The 17,883-nt window shown below is 45.7% G+C and overlaps 1 protein-coding gene across 1 annotated transcript; it reads right to left on the bottom strand.

Moving 5' to 3' along the window:
• Positions 1-3,467: 3,467 nt before the first annotated feature.
• VCP (valosin containing protein) lies at positions 3,468-16,754 on the bottom strand. Its single transcript, XM_074361764.1, has 17 exons — positions 16,454-16,754; positions 13,055-13,166; positions 12,693-12,865; positions 11,506-11,648; positions 10,798-10,928; positions 10,210-10,341; positions 9,242-9,344; positions 8,457-8,590; positions 8,242-8,377; positions 7,792-7,904; positions 7,219-7,383; positions 6,999-7,121; positions 6,524-6,736; positions 6,009-6,317; positions 5,569-5,724; positions 4,289-4,443; positions 3,468-4,137 (listed from the first exon to the last, which is right to left on the bottom strand). Exons 1-17 carry the CDS (start codon positions 16,468-16,470, stop codon positions 4,032-4,034), a joined length of 2,421 nt encoding a protein of 806 aa, XP_074217865.1. The 5' UTR covers positions 16,471-16,754; the 3' UTR covers positions 3,468-4,031.
• Between the last annotated feature and the right edge of the window lie 1,129 nt (positions 16,755-17,883).

The following is a 17,883-nucleotide window of genomic DNA, read 5'->3' on the forward strand; positions in this document are numbered from 1 at the left end:
TGCCATATTTCAAAACATGGATCATTTTTTAACCATCTCTAGGCTTCATATCCACATATCTAACCACCTAATAGCATTCTCATATTCAACTTGTCCAAAACTTACTCATTTTGCCTTTAATCTTTTCCTCCAGTGTGTCTATTCTTATTGAAGGGGTATCACACTCACCCCAATACTGAAGCCAGAAAACTGCCATCCCCAACTCCTCCCTTCTCCTCACTCCCTAATCTAATCCATCATCAATTATAACCCTGTCAATTACACCTATAAAATGTACTTCAAGTCCATCTTCACCTCTCAATCTCCACCATCACTGTCTTAGTTCAGTTATCATTTCTCACTAAATTAGTTATCCTACTCCTTCTAATTCATCCTCCGTACACGGCTACAATTCTCTAGAGGTTAACTGACCCAATCTCTTCAACAAGCGTCACAAAAGTTTGAGTAAAGGAACGTAACAGATGCAACCTGTGGTCCACAGGTTGATTTGATTTGGTCAACAGTTGTGAATGACATTTTTGGTTCACTTGGGAAACTCTGAATATGGTATGAGTGCTTGATTAAATGGAAATTTACTGAAAAGGGAAAGGTGGAGATTACTGACTAAAAAAGTTATAAAGCAGTATGACCTTATTTTGATTAAAAAAATACCACACACACATTTATACACATACACAGAAAAAGATTCAGAAAAATATGAACCAAAGTTATTAAAATGATTATCTCTGGCTATTGGAAGTATTTTTTAAATTTGTTTGTATTTTTCAAAATTTCTACAACGCATTACTGCTTTTCTAAAAGTTTTTTTTAAAATGTCAATTGTTAATAAGAGTGAATTGTCTATACACAATGCACATGTGGTTGACAATACTGTACTGTACAGTTGGAAATTGTTGGGTGAATTTTGTTATTTTGCCACAATAGAAGGAAAAAAAGTGAATTGTCCAGCACTGAAATCTTGTTACTTTCCTGCCTAAAACCCCCAGAGGACATACGACATCTTTAGAATAAAGTTCACATCTAGCATTTGAGGTTCTTCACATGGTTTGGCCTCTCAGAATTTACTCCTTTACTAATCAACCTGATGCTTCTTAAGCATCCTGTCTTTTGCTCTCTTGCACTCCTCAAGGTCAAGCCTCCCACCTTCCTTTAATGCCCAGTTCAGACTACCGCCAGAGCCTTCTCAGATTCTATCTTGGTACAGTGTCCCCTTCCTTGCAGCCCCATAACAAGTTGTGCCTTGTTGATAGCATGTTTCCTATTATGGCTATAAAGCCCTTCAAAGGCAGTGAGATTCTGTGAGGTCAAGTCTACACTCCCAAACCAGTGCTCTTTCCATTCTACAACATTTGCTCTACTCTGTGTATCTGGTTAAGAAAAACAGCCAGTCAGAAGGTACATGCTGTCCCTCTGCCTCCTCTCATTAATGTCACTATTCTGTTCCAAAGTTTTATTTAGCCCAAACCTGCTTATAGGGTCTGAGTCCAAAGCACCACCTGCTGGCCAAGAGTGGAACTGAAAGTATTTTCCTTCTCCCCACCAGATTATCCACACCTGGAAAGTCTCAAGACAATGCAATTCTGAATTTCTACTTGACACAGGGCCATTTAAAGTCTATGAATCTCTGAATAGCTTTATGAGAAATCTAAGTCCTATATTAAGTGTTTTTAAGCCCTCAGTAGGTTGGAGGGCTAAGAAAGATTAACAAACCACTTAACATTTGCACAGTTCAGTCAAACTTATGATTGGCAGGCATGTATTCCTTCCCAGCATTACGTGACCACTAGACTCTCAGGGCTACTTATAGGACCAATATCTTGGATCCAAATAACTCTCAAGATGTTAGATTTATAGTTCCATCTTTGCTTCTGCCTTTGTGGCAAACTGTTTGTCCTCTGACCTATTTTGATGCCATATTCTTGGTTAGAAATCCATCTTCTAATCACAGCTCTTATCCTACGTGAAGAAGAGATTAGCTATAGTAAGATCACATTCTAACTCCTTTCTGTAAACCCTGTGGGGGAAAAGACGAGCTGCCTATATAATCTGCCTCTTGGTTTAAGTATGCAGGCTCCTGCAAGTGTAAGCTGACAATAAACAGTGCCTCATACTGCTTTCTACAGTTTACAAACCACTGTCCATCATTTTATCAGACTAAGAATTCTGAGGCCTCAGAAGAGCAACTTCATTGTCTGATGCTACACTGCTATAGGTACAAGTGCCAGAAGCAAAGCCAGACCTCTCACAAATCTGCTCTTGTTTTTTCCTAAAGAACCCATAGACCTTTAACCATCTTCCCTATAGACACACTGTATTACAAGTGAGAGCAAAGCAATCATTCCAATACAAATTTCTATCACATATCAACCAGTATCTCTACATATTTTGTGGGATCTTGCCTTTTGTTCTGATGCAGAGGTACCAAATGTCTTTTCCCCCAAAGACCCTGTCTTTGGTCTCACTGAGGGTAGGCTGCTACAGGGATGAGACAGAGTTACAGTGTTGAGAGTGGGACGAAGACTGAAAGATAAGCCATCAGGACACCTAAATGGTGGGAAAACCAAAGAAGGACCAAAGACAGGATCCAGTGGAGAAACGTGCCATTGGAAACAATGGACAGTCAATGCAAATCACAAAAGTGCAAAAATATCTATTTCATAGCACATGAGTTTGAGATGCCCCGGTTTAATCAGCCAATATAACTATCTTGAGTCCTTGGAGATTACCTATGTAGACCAGACCAGAGCCTGGTACAAATATTAGAACAACTAATATAAATTTGACTCAGTGGATTATTTTCTCTGCACCATACTCCTCATTCAGTAAAGCATCAAGGTAGTGATCCCAGAAGCACTAAGTGATTACACTGGTACTTGCTAAACGAAGAGGATACTCTATACCTGGACAAAACTATGCAAGCAGTCATCTGAAAAACTAAGAGAGGGAAGGATGTTTAGTTTAGAAAAAAACACATTCAATACTAGAATTTCATATTAGAAAAAAGCTATTTTTTATAATACAAATTACATAAAGGTGGACATCATTTGAAGTGCTCCTCAACCAGAACATGAATGTACTGAATTTTTAGAAGCATGAAGAGAACATTCATCTCCAGACACAGACTATATCTTTCTATAACCTTAAGATTTTTGAAGGGCACCCCATTCCAGCCTTGGTCAGGAAAAGGGGCTCTGCAGGCCTAGTCTCACCACTCCCTTCATATGTTGGTGGAGAATGCCACATTCTCCACACCTGGAGCTCCATCAGACTGCTCCCCCTCCATTGCAGTCCTATCCAGTGATACTGCAGACACTGGGTGAGGCAGCAGCATACCAATATTAATCAGGAGGGGAAGATGGTACAATCTTACTTCCAGGATTTCACATCTGGAAGAGTGCCTTGGCAGTAAGGGGTAGCCCAAGGCCCTTCCCAGGAAAAGAAGCAGGCACAGGGGCCAGGACTCAGGCTCCATTTTGACCCAACGTTTATTGTCCTTTTACAACATGTCATTTTTGGTTTAGAAACTGCTTGTGATTAGTTTTCCAACATTAACTCAAAAGCATGTAAAATAAAAATCAACCTACTCTCTATATAAACACCCAGCAACTGTAGCCCTTCACCCTCCTGCCCAGGTTGGGTAGGGGGAAGAAGGGAGGGTTGGACAGCATTGAGTGAAGTGCAGGTGCTTTACTGTGGAGAGTGGCAATAATGCCTTTGTTCACACCACAGAGGTCCCCTGCACTGCCCCAAACTACAACAGAAATGGCGTTGGCCCAAGGCCCAATTCCCTGTTGGTAATTCACTCTCCACCTCCCAAATGAAAAATCACTTTTATTTTATCGCTTTTGTTTTGTTTTTTGTTTTTTTTTGCAACAGTAACCCCCTGTCCAGAGTCTGACTGTAGCTGAACTGTTCAGACTGAGGAATGGAGCAGGCCGCGGGTGCACCCCTGGTCCCTCCTGGGCGAGCGCCCCCACCCTCAGGGAACAAGGTCCAGCCAGGCCAGCTCACTGTACACTGGCCACCACCACTTAGCCATACAGGTCATCATCATTATCTTCTGTGTACACACTGCCACCTGTGCCACCACCACTGCCCTGACTGGGGCCAGCTCCACCTTGGTTTCCTGAAGGGAATCTGCAGAAGGGCAGAGGCAAAAAAAGAGGGTTAGGACAGAGCTCATGTAGGATTTTCACAACTACCCCTTCTAGCCTCCTTCGGGATCCCACTATCTTGGTTGTACAGTTCCCCAGGACAACTTAAGCACTGCCCACTGAGACCTAGTTACCTGAAGCTGCCAAAGCCCCGACTCTGCTGAAGGGTCTGAGCAAACATCTCATACTTCCGGATGTCATTATCACTGACAGAACGGCGGGCAAAGCGCATGGCTTCCTCAAAGTGATCTCGGCGGATCTCAGGCACTGGATCATCCTCTTCTACTTCCTGTTGGATGGATAAACACAGACCACCAGGGCTAGTTAAGGCTCAGCCTGGATTCCTTCCCCAGCCTTCTGGACCCTCATTACTGCAGTAGCTTATGGCAGAGACTTAGTGGATTGGGCCTCTGCAGTCCAACCTAAAAGAGTTGCCAGGACAATCTTCTTAAAACTGTGTCACCACTCTGCTTAAAAAACCTGTCAGTGCATTCTAGAAAAGGTAAAACTGTAGGGACAGAATTCACATCAGTGGCTGCCAAGGGCTTACAGTGGGAAAATGAGGCTGACTAAAGTGGTATGACAAAACTTTCTGGGACAACTGAAATCTGTGTATCTCAACTGTGGCAGTAGTTATAGAACTTATATGCAATTGTCCAAAAGCATGCAAACAGTATACCTAAAAAGGGTGAATTTTACAATATGTAAATCATATCTCATAAACCTAAATTTTAAAAGGAAAATGTCAATCTGGATTCCACCTTACCTACTGGCCTCACTTCCAGCAACATATGACCTCTTAAATCTACTCAGGTTTCCCCAATTCCTGCAATCCTACTTCTCATACAGGTTATTTGGGTGGCTTATTTTCTTTACCCAAATTGTACTCTCTCTTCATAGCCCAGCTTAAGCCCTGTCTCTTCCAGTGAGAAGCCACTCAATTGCTGTGACTTATGATTAGAATAGGATTAGAATATCAGTAGTTTATAAGCTTTTATGAAATGGAGGAGAGATGTCACAGATTCTCCGCAAAAGGTAAAGAAACCCATTCATTCATTTATTTATTTGCTCATTAAGTCAGTCACTAACACACACACACACACACACACACACACACACACACACACACACACACCCCAAATTCTGCATTTAATTCAGGAAATTCATGGATCACCAGGGATAGGTCCATGGATCCTAGGTTCTAAGCCCTGCTTATTTCTCTGCTGAGCTCTTCTCAGCGTTTATAATTCTAGATTGAACGGGTTAACTGCCCAGCATTCTCTCTTCAATCCCCTGCTAAACATTTTAGCCAGATGATCTTTCCAAAACCTTATATTCTTAATTCTAGGGCACTGTGGAGATTATCCACTGGCTCCCCATGACTGGCACATGTGGGGAAAGGATGCAGACTCACCATGGCTGATGGGTTGGTCTGCCTCTCCCGTTCTCTCCTAATCTCACTCTCGATTGACTCACGGATGGCCAGCTTGCAAGCACGTTGGCAAATCTCTGTCAAGTCAGCTCCAGAGAAGCCATTAGTCATCTTAGCCAGGAACTCCAAATCCACATCCTAAAAGAAGCAACAGAGCTGTCTTAGCATTTAGCCTCTTCTCTCCTGGGATATGCTGATCTTTGAGCCACCCAAGCACTCTCAATTCCAGTTTGTCCAATCTTCTGCCACTCTGTTTTATTTCTTATTCTAGATTATCCTAATATCCTCAAATATTCTATCTTCCCTTTACAACCATAACCCCAGGGATTCCCCAATAGAATCCTGTCGAGGAACCAAAGCACTCCATTGTGCTCTGCCTGAGGATTCAAAGAAGTCCCCATGACCCAAGACCTTGCACCTGCCTTGGCAACTGGGGACTTGCGCAGGTTAGCCTTGAGAATGGCAACACGGGACTTCTCATCAGGAAGTGGTATGTAGATTAGCTGATCAAGGCGGCCAGGTCGCAGGATGGCAGGATCAATGATGTCAGGTCGATTGGTAGCGCCAATGATAAACACATTTTTTTTTGTGGACATGCCATCCATTTCTGTCAGGATCTGGTTGATGACTCGGTCAGCAGCCCCACCACCATCTCCAATGTTGCCACCACGGGCCTTGGCAATGGAATCCAGCTCATCAAAGAACAGTACACAGGGGGCAGCTTGGCGGGCCTGTGTGAGGGACAGATGGACTCAAGCATTAGCACAATTGGGTCTCTCAGACCTGAGAAGGAACAGAAAAAACAGTGATCTTCACTGCTCTAGCTGAGCTGCCAGAACAAGATGGTTTTAACTCTCCCAAAGAAACAGGCTCTACCTTGTCCCCACTAACTTGTCCCCAAGTAAGTGAATTGACAGCCCAGCTACTTGCAGCTTACCTTGTCAAAGATTTCCCTGACATTGGCCTCAGATTCCCCAAACCACATGGTGAGCAGCTCAGGACCCTTGATGGAGATGAAGTTGGCCTGGCACTCATTAGCGATGGCTTTGGCCAACAAGGTTTTCCCACAGCCAGGAGGTCCATAGAATAGTACTCCTTTGGAGGGTGTCATGCCAAATTTGAGGAATTTGTCTGGGTGCTCCACAGGATACTAGGAGGAAAGGGAAAGAGGGTTCAGGCATAACCCCATAGTTTAAAAGAAACCTAACCAAACAAAAGCACCCTTCCACACTACCCCATGGTGTTAAGATCTAGGTTCCCTAAAAGCAGGCTCCTTGGCGCCTCCATTCTGAGAACAGCAAGTTCCTGAATTATGCTCAGAATTCCTGCAGTGAATGTGCCAACACCCCAAGACCACTCAGCTCAAGTACAATGTACTAAGGCAGTGACTCACCCTGGACCAATTATCTTACCTGGACCAGCTCCTGAAGCTCACGTTTGACATCCTCCAGGCCCCCAATGTCCTCCCAGGTCACCTGTGGCACCTCTACCACAGTTTCCCGCAGTGCTGATGGGTTGCTCTGGCTCAGGGCCCACTAAAAAGGGAAGAAAAACTGGGGAATGAGACTTGCCAGGAGCGAAATCAAAGTGCAGCGCATGTGTGTGTATTTGAGATATGGGTGCAGCCCTTACTCGGAAGTCATCCATAGTAACTGCCAGGGAGTTCATGACCTCAGCATCAATGGTCTCGTCCTCTAGGTCAATGAGGTCCATCTTCTTGCGAATGGCTTGCAGAGCAGCCTCAGAGCACAGAGCCGCTAAGTCAGCACCCACATGCCCATGAGTTTCATTGGCCACCTGTAGAGAGAAGATCTACATACTATCCTGTCTCTAAGACTGAGCTGCCTTAGGAAGCTCAGAAACAACAGAATCCTGCTCCCTTCCCTTGATTCCTATCTGGGTCCTCCCATTTCCCTGAACATATATACTAGCAGTCCTTTCACTAGCTGGGTTTTAAGTATTCAAGCCTGGACCTGGGGCCTGTAAATAAAGCTACCCCCAAAACTCTGGTTCACTCTAACGCAGTGTCAACCAAGGAACATGCCAACTCAAGTTTCCTGGATTCAATCTCAGATCACTTCCCTTCTCTTGCACAGTAATCAAAATCAGTCTTCTCACATCTTAAGCTTATGTCCCTAGTCAGTTGCCTTCAACTGCCTAGAAACAGATATCCTAACTTCTGGCCAGCTCTCATCACCACTCCACCTGTTCCAGGTCCACATCATCTGCCAGCTTCATGTTCTTGGTATGGATCTGAAGAATTTCCAAGCGTCCTGTAGCATCAGGAATTCCAATATCTACCTCCCTGTCAAAGCGACCTGTGGGACAGTGTATAAACATAGACAGGGCTTATTTCTGGTCCAGAGGGAAGAAGAGACGAGCCTAAGGTGACAACCACCCCAGTCCTGGAGTTAGCACTGAAAGCCCTATATCCTGAGAAATCCCTCAGTCTCACGCAAACCAGCATGGTTGATCACCCTAGACATGACACGGGATAAGGGAAAAGACCCCTGGGCCCTAACACTGCAAGGAGCTTCATGAAATCCTCAGAATTAGGTGACTTAGATAAAGGACAGATGTGGGATCAACAGGGTTAAGCCCAGCAGAGCCATAATCTCCCTGTGAGCAAGGACAGCAGAAATTTGGGGTCCTTACCAAATCGCCGTAGGGCTGGGTCAATGCTGTTGGGTCTATTGGTTGCTGCCATGACAATCACATGTGCTCTCTGCTTTAGGCCATCCATGAGGGTCAACAACTGTGATACAATACGCCGCTCTACCTCCCCATGCGTCTATCAAGGACAGAATGTCTGGTCAGAAGTGAAGTCAGGACCTTTCAACACCCCACTATCCCCTAAGGTAAGTTCCTACTTTCTCTCTTTTGGGAGCGATGGCATCCAACTCATCAATGAAAATGATAGCAGGAGCATTCTTCTCAGCCTCTTCAAAAGCTTTGCGAAGGTTGCTCTCAGACTCACCAGCCAACTTGCTCATGATCTCAGGACCTGAAACCATACAGAATGGATGCAATCACAAAACTACATCCTTCCTCAATCTCAAAAGAAATCAGTTATCTTGTTTGCCCAGCCCAGAAACAGGTCCTGGATGAGAACGTGGTAACCTCTGCCTACTTTCTCACAGCCCCTATCAACCATTATCCCAGGATAGCCACCAAGCCAAGACAGAAAGAAACCACGGGGCTAAATATACTTATCTCACAGTCAAGCTGGAAGTATGAAGATGACAGCAGATGCTCTGGGACCTCCGGCCAGAGCAGCAGAAACAGCATACCAGTTGGACCTCTACTAGCGAAGTATCATTCTCAAAGAGCCAGCTGATCTCAGCCAGTCTTTCCCAAACCCTCTCAAATATATAAGCACAGACTTTTTGAGTTCTCTTTCTAACTTGTTCCACCTAAATGTCTTCAGCCTGTTCACCATCTTTTGCAAAGTGGGGATAGATCACGGGACACCAGAGTAGAACACCCTCCCCTTGCTTCTTTTCTGTCTCCAATGTAGCCCAGCAGAATAAAGATACTAAAGTATACACAAGGATATGTATATAAACATGTCCATGAGTTCTCCAGCTCATGAGACTGGGTCATGGTCAGCTCAGAGTTGAGTCCAGCCAAACACAAAGTGAACCAAGTCTCTTACCATTGATCAAAAAGAAGAAGGCTCCAGTCTCATTTGCCACAGCTCGAGCAATCAGGGTCTTCCCAGTCCCAGGAGGTCCATAGAGTAGGATTCCCCGAGGAGGCTGAGGACCAGTATCAGAGGGTGTGATTAGGTTCAGACTTCCATCTTCTCCCAACACCAGCCACCCTAAAATGGCCTGACAAGGGCTCTATCTAGAGAGGGTGAGAATCAGAGCTCAACTCTGACACCAGGAAGAATGAGCCCTTAAGCAGCAGCTGCTAGAAGACAGTTTACTTCAGACCATACTCACTCCTCTTATCAGCGAATACTGCTAGAAGGCTGACAACATTTATGATTGCATAGGAGACAAAGAGTAGAGAAACCACACTAAGAAACTCTTAGTGTGACTGAGTCTGACAATCCTAGAAATCAGGAAAAGCAAGAGGCCATTAGGCCAAGGGCTTGACTTGAGACAGACAAGAGCCAAGGACTAGCTTAGCCATTTAAGAGTGTTGCTAGAGGCTCACTGACTCCACTAATCACAACTCTCCAGGATTTATTATCATGTTGGGATGCCTTCCCTTACCAACAACCACGAGTTTTTCTCTTTGAAACTGTCTTTTCTGTGGCCTCATCCACAAGTAGCACATGGAAAAGTGCCCACACAGAAGATAAAATTATTTATACAGTGTATACTAGGTAAAGGGGAAATAAAGTCCATTAGATAAGGAAAGTCTTTAACATTTAGAAGTATTGTAATTAAGAACAAAAAAAGATATGCAACAGAGAACTTAATTGGCCAACTCTGTTCTAGACCATTAGTAGCTTTAATGACTTCAAAGCCCTCTATAAACTCAAATAAAGTATTTCCTCTCTAATCCAAGGCAATGATGAAACACACATATGAAGACAAGTCCCAGGATTAGACAGCAAGTAGTCATTAATCACCACCCTAAACTATATCCCACAGAGTCCAGGATGCTCACCTTCACACCAATTGCCTTAAAGAGGGCAGGATGTCTCAGGGGCAGCTCCACCATCTCCTTTATTTGAGCCAGCTGTTTCCTACAGCCACCAATGTCATCATAGCCCACTTCATTCAAGGACTCTTCCTCATCCTGAAAATGAAGGAAACAAAGAAAAGGAAAAGGTAGGAAAACTACTATCAGCAAAAGTTGAGTTTCTCTAAATCTGAGAAGATTTTCCTTTAAAGGGATCATACCTCCAAGAGTAACTCTAAGCCCTTCTCTGTCACACTGTAATTAGTCTTAATGGGATGGGCTCCTCTAAGACCTGAAGCTAGAAACTCTGGGAAATGGGCAGGGGTCTAGATGCCATTAGCATCACATCTTTAAAAATTATTCCAACCACTTAGATCCTTCAGGTTCAATCTAGATTTTAAAAATTATTGGAATCAGATACTTTCAAGAAACATCTAGGCCCAGAAGCAAATAGCTAGGTTTCCCACCTTTGGAAAGCTTAGCTATCAAGTCTGGGTATTCTTTGGAACTACTGCATGACTGCCTCACTGAGTTATCACAAAGTAGGGTACTGGAATCAGGGAGAGAACTCACCTCTCGTTTGATAGGCTCCCCTTCACAGTGGATCACTGTGTCTGGAGCAACAATGCAGTAAGGACTGGGATCTGTCTCCACTACTTTGAACTCTACGGCACGCATTCCACCCCGGACAAGGAAAATGTCTCCTGTGAGAGCAATCAGCACAAGAACAGTCAGAAGTGTCTATTACCAGACCAAGTGAGAATTCCTCATCAGGACCTGGGGTCTAGAATGCCCAGTTCACTAGATATTGCCCTTTCTCCTTCCCATTCCCATTTTATTAAGCATCAGGCAAAAAGAGAAAGCTAAACTGTGAAGAGTCCCTCTGCCACTCAAGACAGTAAACAAAACCTGATGTGCCAGAAGTCCATGAGGTTTTTGACTTCTGGGGTATAGATAACCCAAGCTTTCACCACCACCACCAGTGGTAGATCTGTGCTAAATAGTAAGTACTAAACACACTTTGGACTTGTGACACAGCCAAATTGGCCTATCTCTTCCTTCAGAGATACAAGATAGCTTACTCTACTAAAGCAGAGATGGGGAATGGGAAAATGGAAGAGTGGGAGGAAGGAGGGAAGGAAAGAGTTCACATGAGCATACATACAGAATGTGTGTGTATGCACACATATGTGAGAATGAGACAAAGGTGTCCCAAGGTTTACTCCCAGGTACCCCTACAAACAATCATCCTTAAGTTCAGTCCCTAGGATCATCACTTACCTTTCCGGATGGGCCGATAAGCTTCCAGGAAGTATGGCTTAAGGTATACCTCAAAGAGATTGCCAGTAATGCCTTCCACTGTGTCATCAATGGGTAGTACATGGATACGTTTGCCGTACTTCACATCAGGGCATGGCTGGATGCTGAGGATGACAAGCAAACTCCACATTACCAACCATACTGCAGCCCCAAGCACTGGGTGTCCAAAAGGGCCTGGCACAGAGAGCTGATGGCGAGCGAAAGAGAAAAGGCAAGGATGGCTTTAGGTGAAGGGAGGCAGGAGGGTACAGTGGGAGTGAGGGCAAAGGAAGAGCCAAGCAGAACAGGTTCATGTGCACGGTGGGATAGTGAGGGGAGCTGCTGGGGCTGCCAATCCCAATCAGTGAGCCAAAAGGAAGACCCACACATCTGGAATCCCCCCGAAAGACACAGAAAGGAGGGTCTTCAGTGAGAGACATCCAAGGATGACCCATTCTGGTTAATACTGGTGATCCAATATTACCAAGGGAAACCTCAGTCTGTTAAGTATCAGGGTCAGAGAAACAAAAGTGAAAAAATAATTTCAGTCAAGTGATCAGAGCATCAGAGCACCTTGAGAAAGTGACTAAGCATCTCTAGGCAGACTACATGAAACCTAGAATTCATGAAAAAGAATCAGAAGCCTGAGATGTTCCTGGTCAGGTGACAGATAGTTGGGTAGCAATGGCTAGAGATGACTGAAAGATGGAGAAGCCTCTTGCCTAATGTCCAAAATCACTCAGACTGGAGCTGTCCTGGGTCTGGCTCAAACAATGCTTCTCTCCTAGATTAACTTGGACCCTTAAAAGACCTGCTAGGAATCCACCTTCCATGCCCACACTCCCATCTCATAATTTGGCAGACACAAACCCTCAAATGGTATCCTAAACCAGGGTCTAGGGTGTGATAAGTTATACCTCTGATAGAAAAAAATAAAACTACCAAGAAAGCCACTGAAATGCCAACTTGTCCTAAGGATCATTCAGAGGCAGATTTTGAAGTCCCACAGGCAGAACCAAAACCTAAAGACAACCCTGAAACATAAGTCTTCCCATAGCCTGGAGGTTCCCATTATCTGCAGCTGCCAAGGCCTTTGCAGGGGTATACTGCCTGTAATGCACACTGTCTCTGGCCTCCCATCCCTGAGGGGCCAAGAACCCCACACACACCTGATGACATCCCCTAGGTGTACGCGAAGGTTATTCCGAACAACTCTATTCATTCGAATCTTCTCATCAGAACATGTGTCATCAGAAAGCACAATGCACACAGCTTCCCGCCTCTTCTTTCCTTTCAGCAACACTGTGTCACCTCGGAACAACTGCAGCTCATCCATCTTGGGCTGAGAAAAGAAGGTTAAGGCCTTTGGGTCACTGGGCCAGGGGTTAAGCAGCAGCCCTGGAGGTTGGGATTCCCAGTAAACCCCATTCTATCTGTGGTCACTGCAAGAAAAATGAGAAAAGAAACCTGGGAAAAGCCCTCAGGTTGGTTAAGTGCAATAAGCAAAGATTGGACTGTGGACCCAACTTACCTGGGACAACGATACCACACTGTTGTCCTCATTGATGGCTTCATCAACAATCAACCGATTGGGACGGTTCTTCTGTTTAAGAATGGCTGTTGATAAATCATCACCTTTTGAACTAGAAAGAGAAAATGAAGTCAGTTCCAAAACATATTCCAGCCCCAGGGGCCCCACTAGTCTCTAAAATTCACACTTAAGAAAGAAAGAGTGGATAGATGAAGCTGCCCCTACACAGAGAGTTCAAATGAAGAGAAATTCAGCCAAGGTCAAGAAGAGTAATACCTTGTAATATGTACAATTCCTGTTCCAGCAACTCTTGGTATTCTGAGCACTGGTATCCTAGCTATAAAGCCCCAGGTGATCTTGCCCCATGGTCAGAAAACTAAGACAAAATAAAAGTGGAGGCTGAGCAGTAACTGGAGAAACAGAGCCTTAGACAGCACAGAACAGTGATAAAGAAAAGGGACTATGAAAATCAGAACTGTTAGGTCTGAATTCCAATACTGCCACTGCGTAACTGTGATCTTAGGTAAGTTATTTAAACTCTCTGGAGGTTGACAGCCTCATCTGTAAAATGGGGACTAGAGTAGTACCTATCTCAGAGGATCACTGTCTTAAGTGAGATAATGAACACAAAACGTTCAACACAATGCTTGGCATATGGTATCAATGGTCACAATGATTAGCACTGCAAAACACAGCAAAAGCTCTTTGCTAAACTTTTTGCAGAACAAAGTTGCCAAGACAACCTCCTGCAGGGCTCGAGAAGGCCCCAAGCCCCACAGATGGAGTCTGGGAACAATGAAGCAAAATCATTAGCAATACCCTCCTTACCAGCTAAACCTACTGAACGGCCGGGCATTCTATGTACCACAGGTATGCCAAGCATAAAGACCATCATATTTGAAAAAAACAAAACACTAACAGATCTGGATGGAATATTCATGAGAAAGAAGCTCAAGCTCAAAAGGCATTTCACAGTAATCTCTGCAAAGACACACAACTCCATGGTGTTGGTTCAAAATGTCAAAACCAAAAAATGCTGAGACATAGGGCAAATCCAAATCTCTCTTGCCCAAATCAAGGTTGCCTGAGTCTGAACTCAGTTTAAACCGTCTAAACAGTTTCTATTTCACTTCCTAAGATCATTCACTCAATACCAATTTCTCACCTAGCTCATCTTCAGCCTTCACTAACTAGACTCAGTGGGCTCTCCCTTTGAAGAGCTACCTCCTCTTAGTAAGGCTCAGGAAAACATGATCATTAACCAAAATAAGGAGGCCAGACAACGAAAGAAGTGAAGAAATAAATAAAAAGGAACTTCTTCCATGGATTCTTTTTTCCCTCATATATATATATATTTTTTTATGTCAAACACTGTTCTAGGATCTGAGGATTATCAGTCAACAGAACAAGACAAAATAATGTTCTTATTGGAAACATCTTTATAATTTGCAAGGAAAGAAAGATGTCTATGCTCTAGAGCACCAGCTAGGGAGTGTGAGGTTATTACATCATTTGGTCCTGATATGCTGAAAAGAAATATAAATCCCATTAATCTAAAAAAGTTGTAAGCTTTCTGCTAACCATCTCACGTAGGCTGCACCTTTAGTCATTCCCTTTAAACTAGCTTCCAAGAGTGGAGTTTCCTCAGCTTAAACTTGCTTCCCTCAACCCAAAAGTGCTGGGCACACGGCTGCAGAGCAGGCATACTCTTCTAATACCCTGGAGAGCCAGCATGGTCAATGTGAGAGTTGAGGGCAATTTTAGGCCATCAATTCTCCGTCTCCTCCATGCATCAAAATAATCTCCAAGGGCTGCCCACCTTCCTGCTTGATATATAGGACTGGGGCTAGAGAAAAATAAAATGCCAGATGTCTCTAGTCATCATAGTTTGTATTTTAACCCCAATGTTGCATTCTAGGAAAACCTTCAATCTGCCTACCATTTATCTGATCCTGGCACTGGAGATGAGTGGTATGCTCTTCCCTTAAAGACTTTTAATTCCATACCTATCTACTAAGATCAAAGGAAGTAACCTCTAAATGAGGGAATTCAGCTTAAGCATGGGCTAACAGCAGTCCTGGAGGCTCTTTGAGACATCCCCTAATCTTCTGTATAAGTCAGGCCCTTTCCAGAACCCCAATGGGCCACAAGGGAGTTGGACAGAGTTCAGCCAAGAGTCATCAAGATGCCCTAGAGTTTAAAAACTGTCTATGATGCCAGGTTCCAAGAATTTTAGACTTTTACTTTTCGTTTTGGAAACTAAAGAATAACTAGATAACCTAAAAGACTACTTTAAGTATTAGTAAATAGCCCTTTTAATTAGGCGCCTGAGTAACACTTTGTCTTAATTCAGAAACTTCAAAAAAAGGAACACATCTCAAACTCTCAAGTCAGGAGGGTGATCTGCATAGAAGAGTTTTCATAGGATGGCAGTGTCTTTTCTTTTCCTGTGTCTAAAGCTCTCGATTCTAAAATGGGCATAAGTGGCCAGGTTTTATGTGATGCTTTCCTGAGGAGTGGAAGGCTCAAGATTTCTCAACGTAGCTGGTTGGGAAAAAGTGTGTGTGTGTGTGTGTGTGTCTCTCTCTCTGACGAATTTAGGGCAACCCTAACCTTCACCCCATAAAGTCTGAAATCTAGAAAGGCCCACACAATACGAACTGAGATTCGAATTTTAGCAAGAACCTAACGAAGCCCATTTCACAACATCAAGGAAAACTGACAAAGCTTTCTCGTATCAGTAACAACAGGCCTTAAATTTGAAGGTCAGATGCGAAAGGCTGGGCCCGCCCTCTCCCTCAGGTCGTAGAAGATGCCAACCACCCACCAGGCCGACCCGGCTCCAAACGGGCCGTCGTGAGCTTCCCTGAGCTAGCCAGGCCTTCCCCCACTCCGGCCTCCACCTAGGTCTCCGGGCTCCTAAGGCCTTCACGTGGCCCAAAGTCCACGCCCACCGGGCCCAGTTGGGGCGTCTGGCCCGCGGGGCCTGCACTCTTTGGGGACCAGAGGCCTACAGCGGGAGGCAGACCGGATCGCAGGTGGGCGCCCCAAGGCCCCGCGGCTCCGCGCCGGCACTGTTGGCCCGCAGACTTCACTAGGCCCGGACGACTGTCCAAAAGGAGCCAATGAGGCCGGCTCGGGCCTGCATGACACAGCACGATCTGGCCCAGGCCCCGACCCAGGCCCAACGCAAGCCCCGCCTAGGGGGCGCGCGGGTGCGCAGCCGGGCCCAGCGGGGTCCGCGGCCCCTTATTCCCCCTTCCTCTCCTTCCCTCTCTCTCTTCCCGTTCTCCACGTCCTAGACGTGCCCACAGCCAGGCCCGGTCGGGCCTACCCAGCGCCGCGGGTCTCCCGGTGCGCGCACCCGCAGCGGGCGGACGGGCGCGCGCACACACTCACTCAGCTCCAGAGGCCATGGCGCGCGCCTCTCCCGGCCGGCGGCTGTGGCGGCCCACGGGTAACGGCTACGAGAGGTGGCAGGAGACCGACTGGGCCGAGGCTCGGCTCTCCCGGGCGGGGGGCGACCGGCGGCGACAAACCCGCAGACGGCCTCCCTCTCGCTTCCTCCCAGAGGCACCGGGGCGGTGGGCGGGCGGGGTACGCTGGCGCCTGATCCGCTAGGGGGTAGCGGCAGCGACGACTCAAACGACGGCTGCAGACGCTTCGCTAAGACTGAGCCTAGAAGAGCCGAATCATCGGAAGGAGAGGTGCTCTCACCTCAGCCAATCCGCGCCTGCTCTGGGTACTCCCGCCCGCCTCTCCGCGCCTCTCCCCAGCAACCCGCGGTCCAGAGCCAATCAGAAAATTCGCTTGCGGCCAGGCTCCCGCCTCAGGGATGCAACACGCCTAGTAACGCCACGTCAATTGGCCGCAAGGTTAAACTTCCTCGACGGATTGGGATTCTCGACCAATCAACGAAAGGAATGGGACCAGATCGACTGGCGAAAGGAGAACCTTTAATCCCTGGGAGGTAATCTCCCACTTGGCTCCAGTTCATTGGCTCCTGAGCGTATCCTGCCGGTAGAACCTGGCACAATGGATTGAACCCTGTATTAGTCTAGTCCTGTTGTAGTGATAATCTACACACTCATCTTTTTCCAAAACCTGAGAACCCCCCCTAACCCCTCTCCTTGCTCCTTCAAAGCGCTGGCTCTAGCCACCTCTACTCTGGACTGTTAGTAGCACCCCAGTTCTTAATCTACTGTACCCTATTGTCATTGCACCCTCTGGTAATCCTAATCCCAGGGGTTTGACAGTTCCTCAGGACTTGGAGGTACACATTTCCATTAACAGCTAAAAGAGGGAGGATACTCAAGTCCAGAGAGAAGTCAAAAGGCAACCACAGAATACACAGCCCATTCAATAGAGCCCAAAGCGGCAAGAAAATTACTTGCCAAGGCTTAAAGTCCTTGGTCCCAAAATGCCAGCTAATCCTGATTATATTCAATAGGCAACTGTGGTGGCATGTTAACTTAATTCATCCTTCAACCTTTATCCACACAGACACATTTGACTCCAAATCTGGGATTAGGGAGGGGGTGAGGAGTCATTCTGAGAGACTCAGAGGTCTGCTTGTTTCTTCCCTCTAAGAACCAAATACCTGCGCTTCTCCTGAGAGGCCTGCCCAGACCACCTTCCAGACCTAACTCCACTCATTCTGTCACCTCACACAGTCCTAGGCTTTGGGGCTCTGCTTTTAGGCAACGAAGACTAAAGCCATTGTTTCCTGTGTAAGGATTCCTGTAGCCCTTTCTCCTGAAGCTCATAAGGTAGATGAGATTGGGAAAGGGCATCTTAGACAACCAACACTCAATTGAATCAGATAGCTG

The sequence above is a fragment of the Camelus bactrianus genome, chromosome 4 (genome assembly GCF_048773025.1).
Source record: "Camelus bactrianus isolate YW-2024 breed Bactrian camel chromosome 4, ASM4877302v1, whole genome shotgun sequence".
Classification (NCBI taxonomy): domain Eukaryota; kingdom Metazoa; phylum Chordata; class Mammalia; order Artiodactyla; family Camelidae; genus Camelus; species Camelus bactrianus.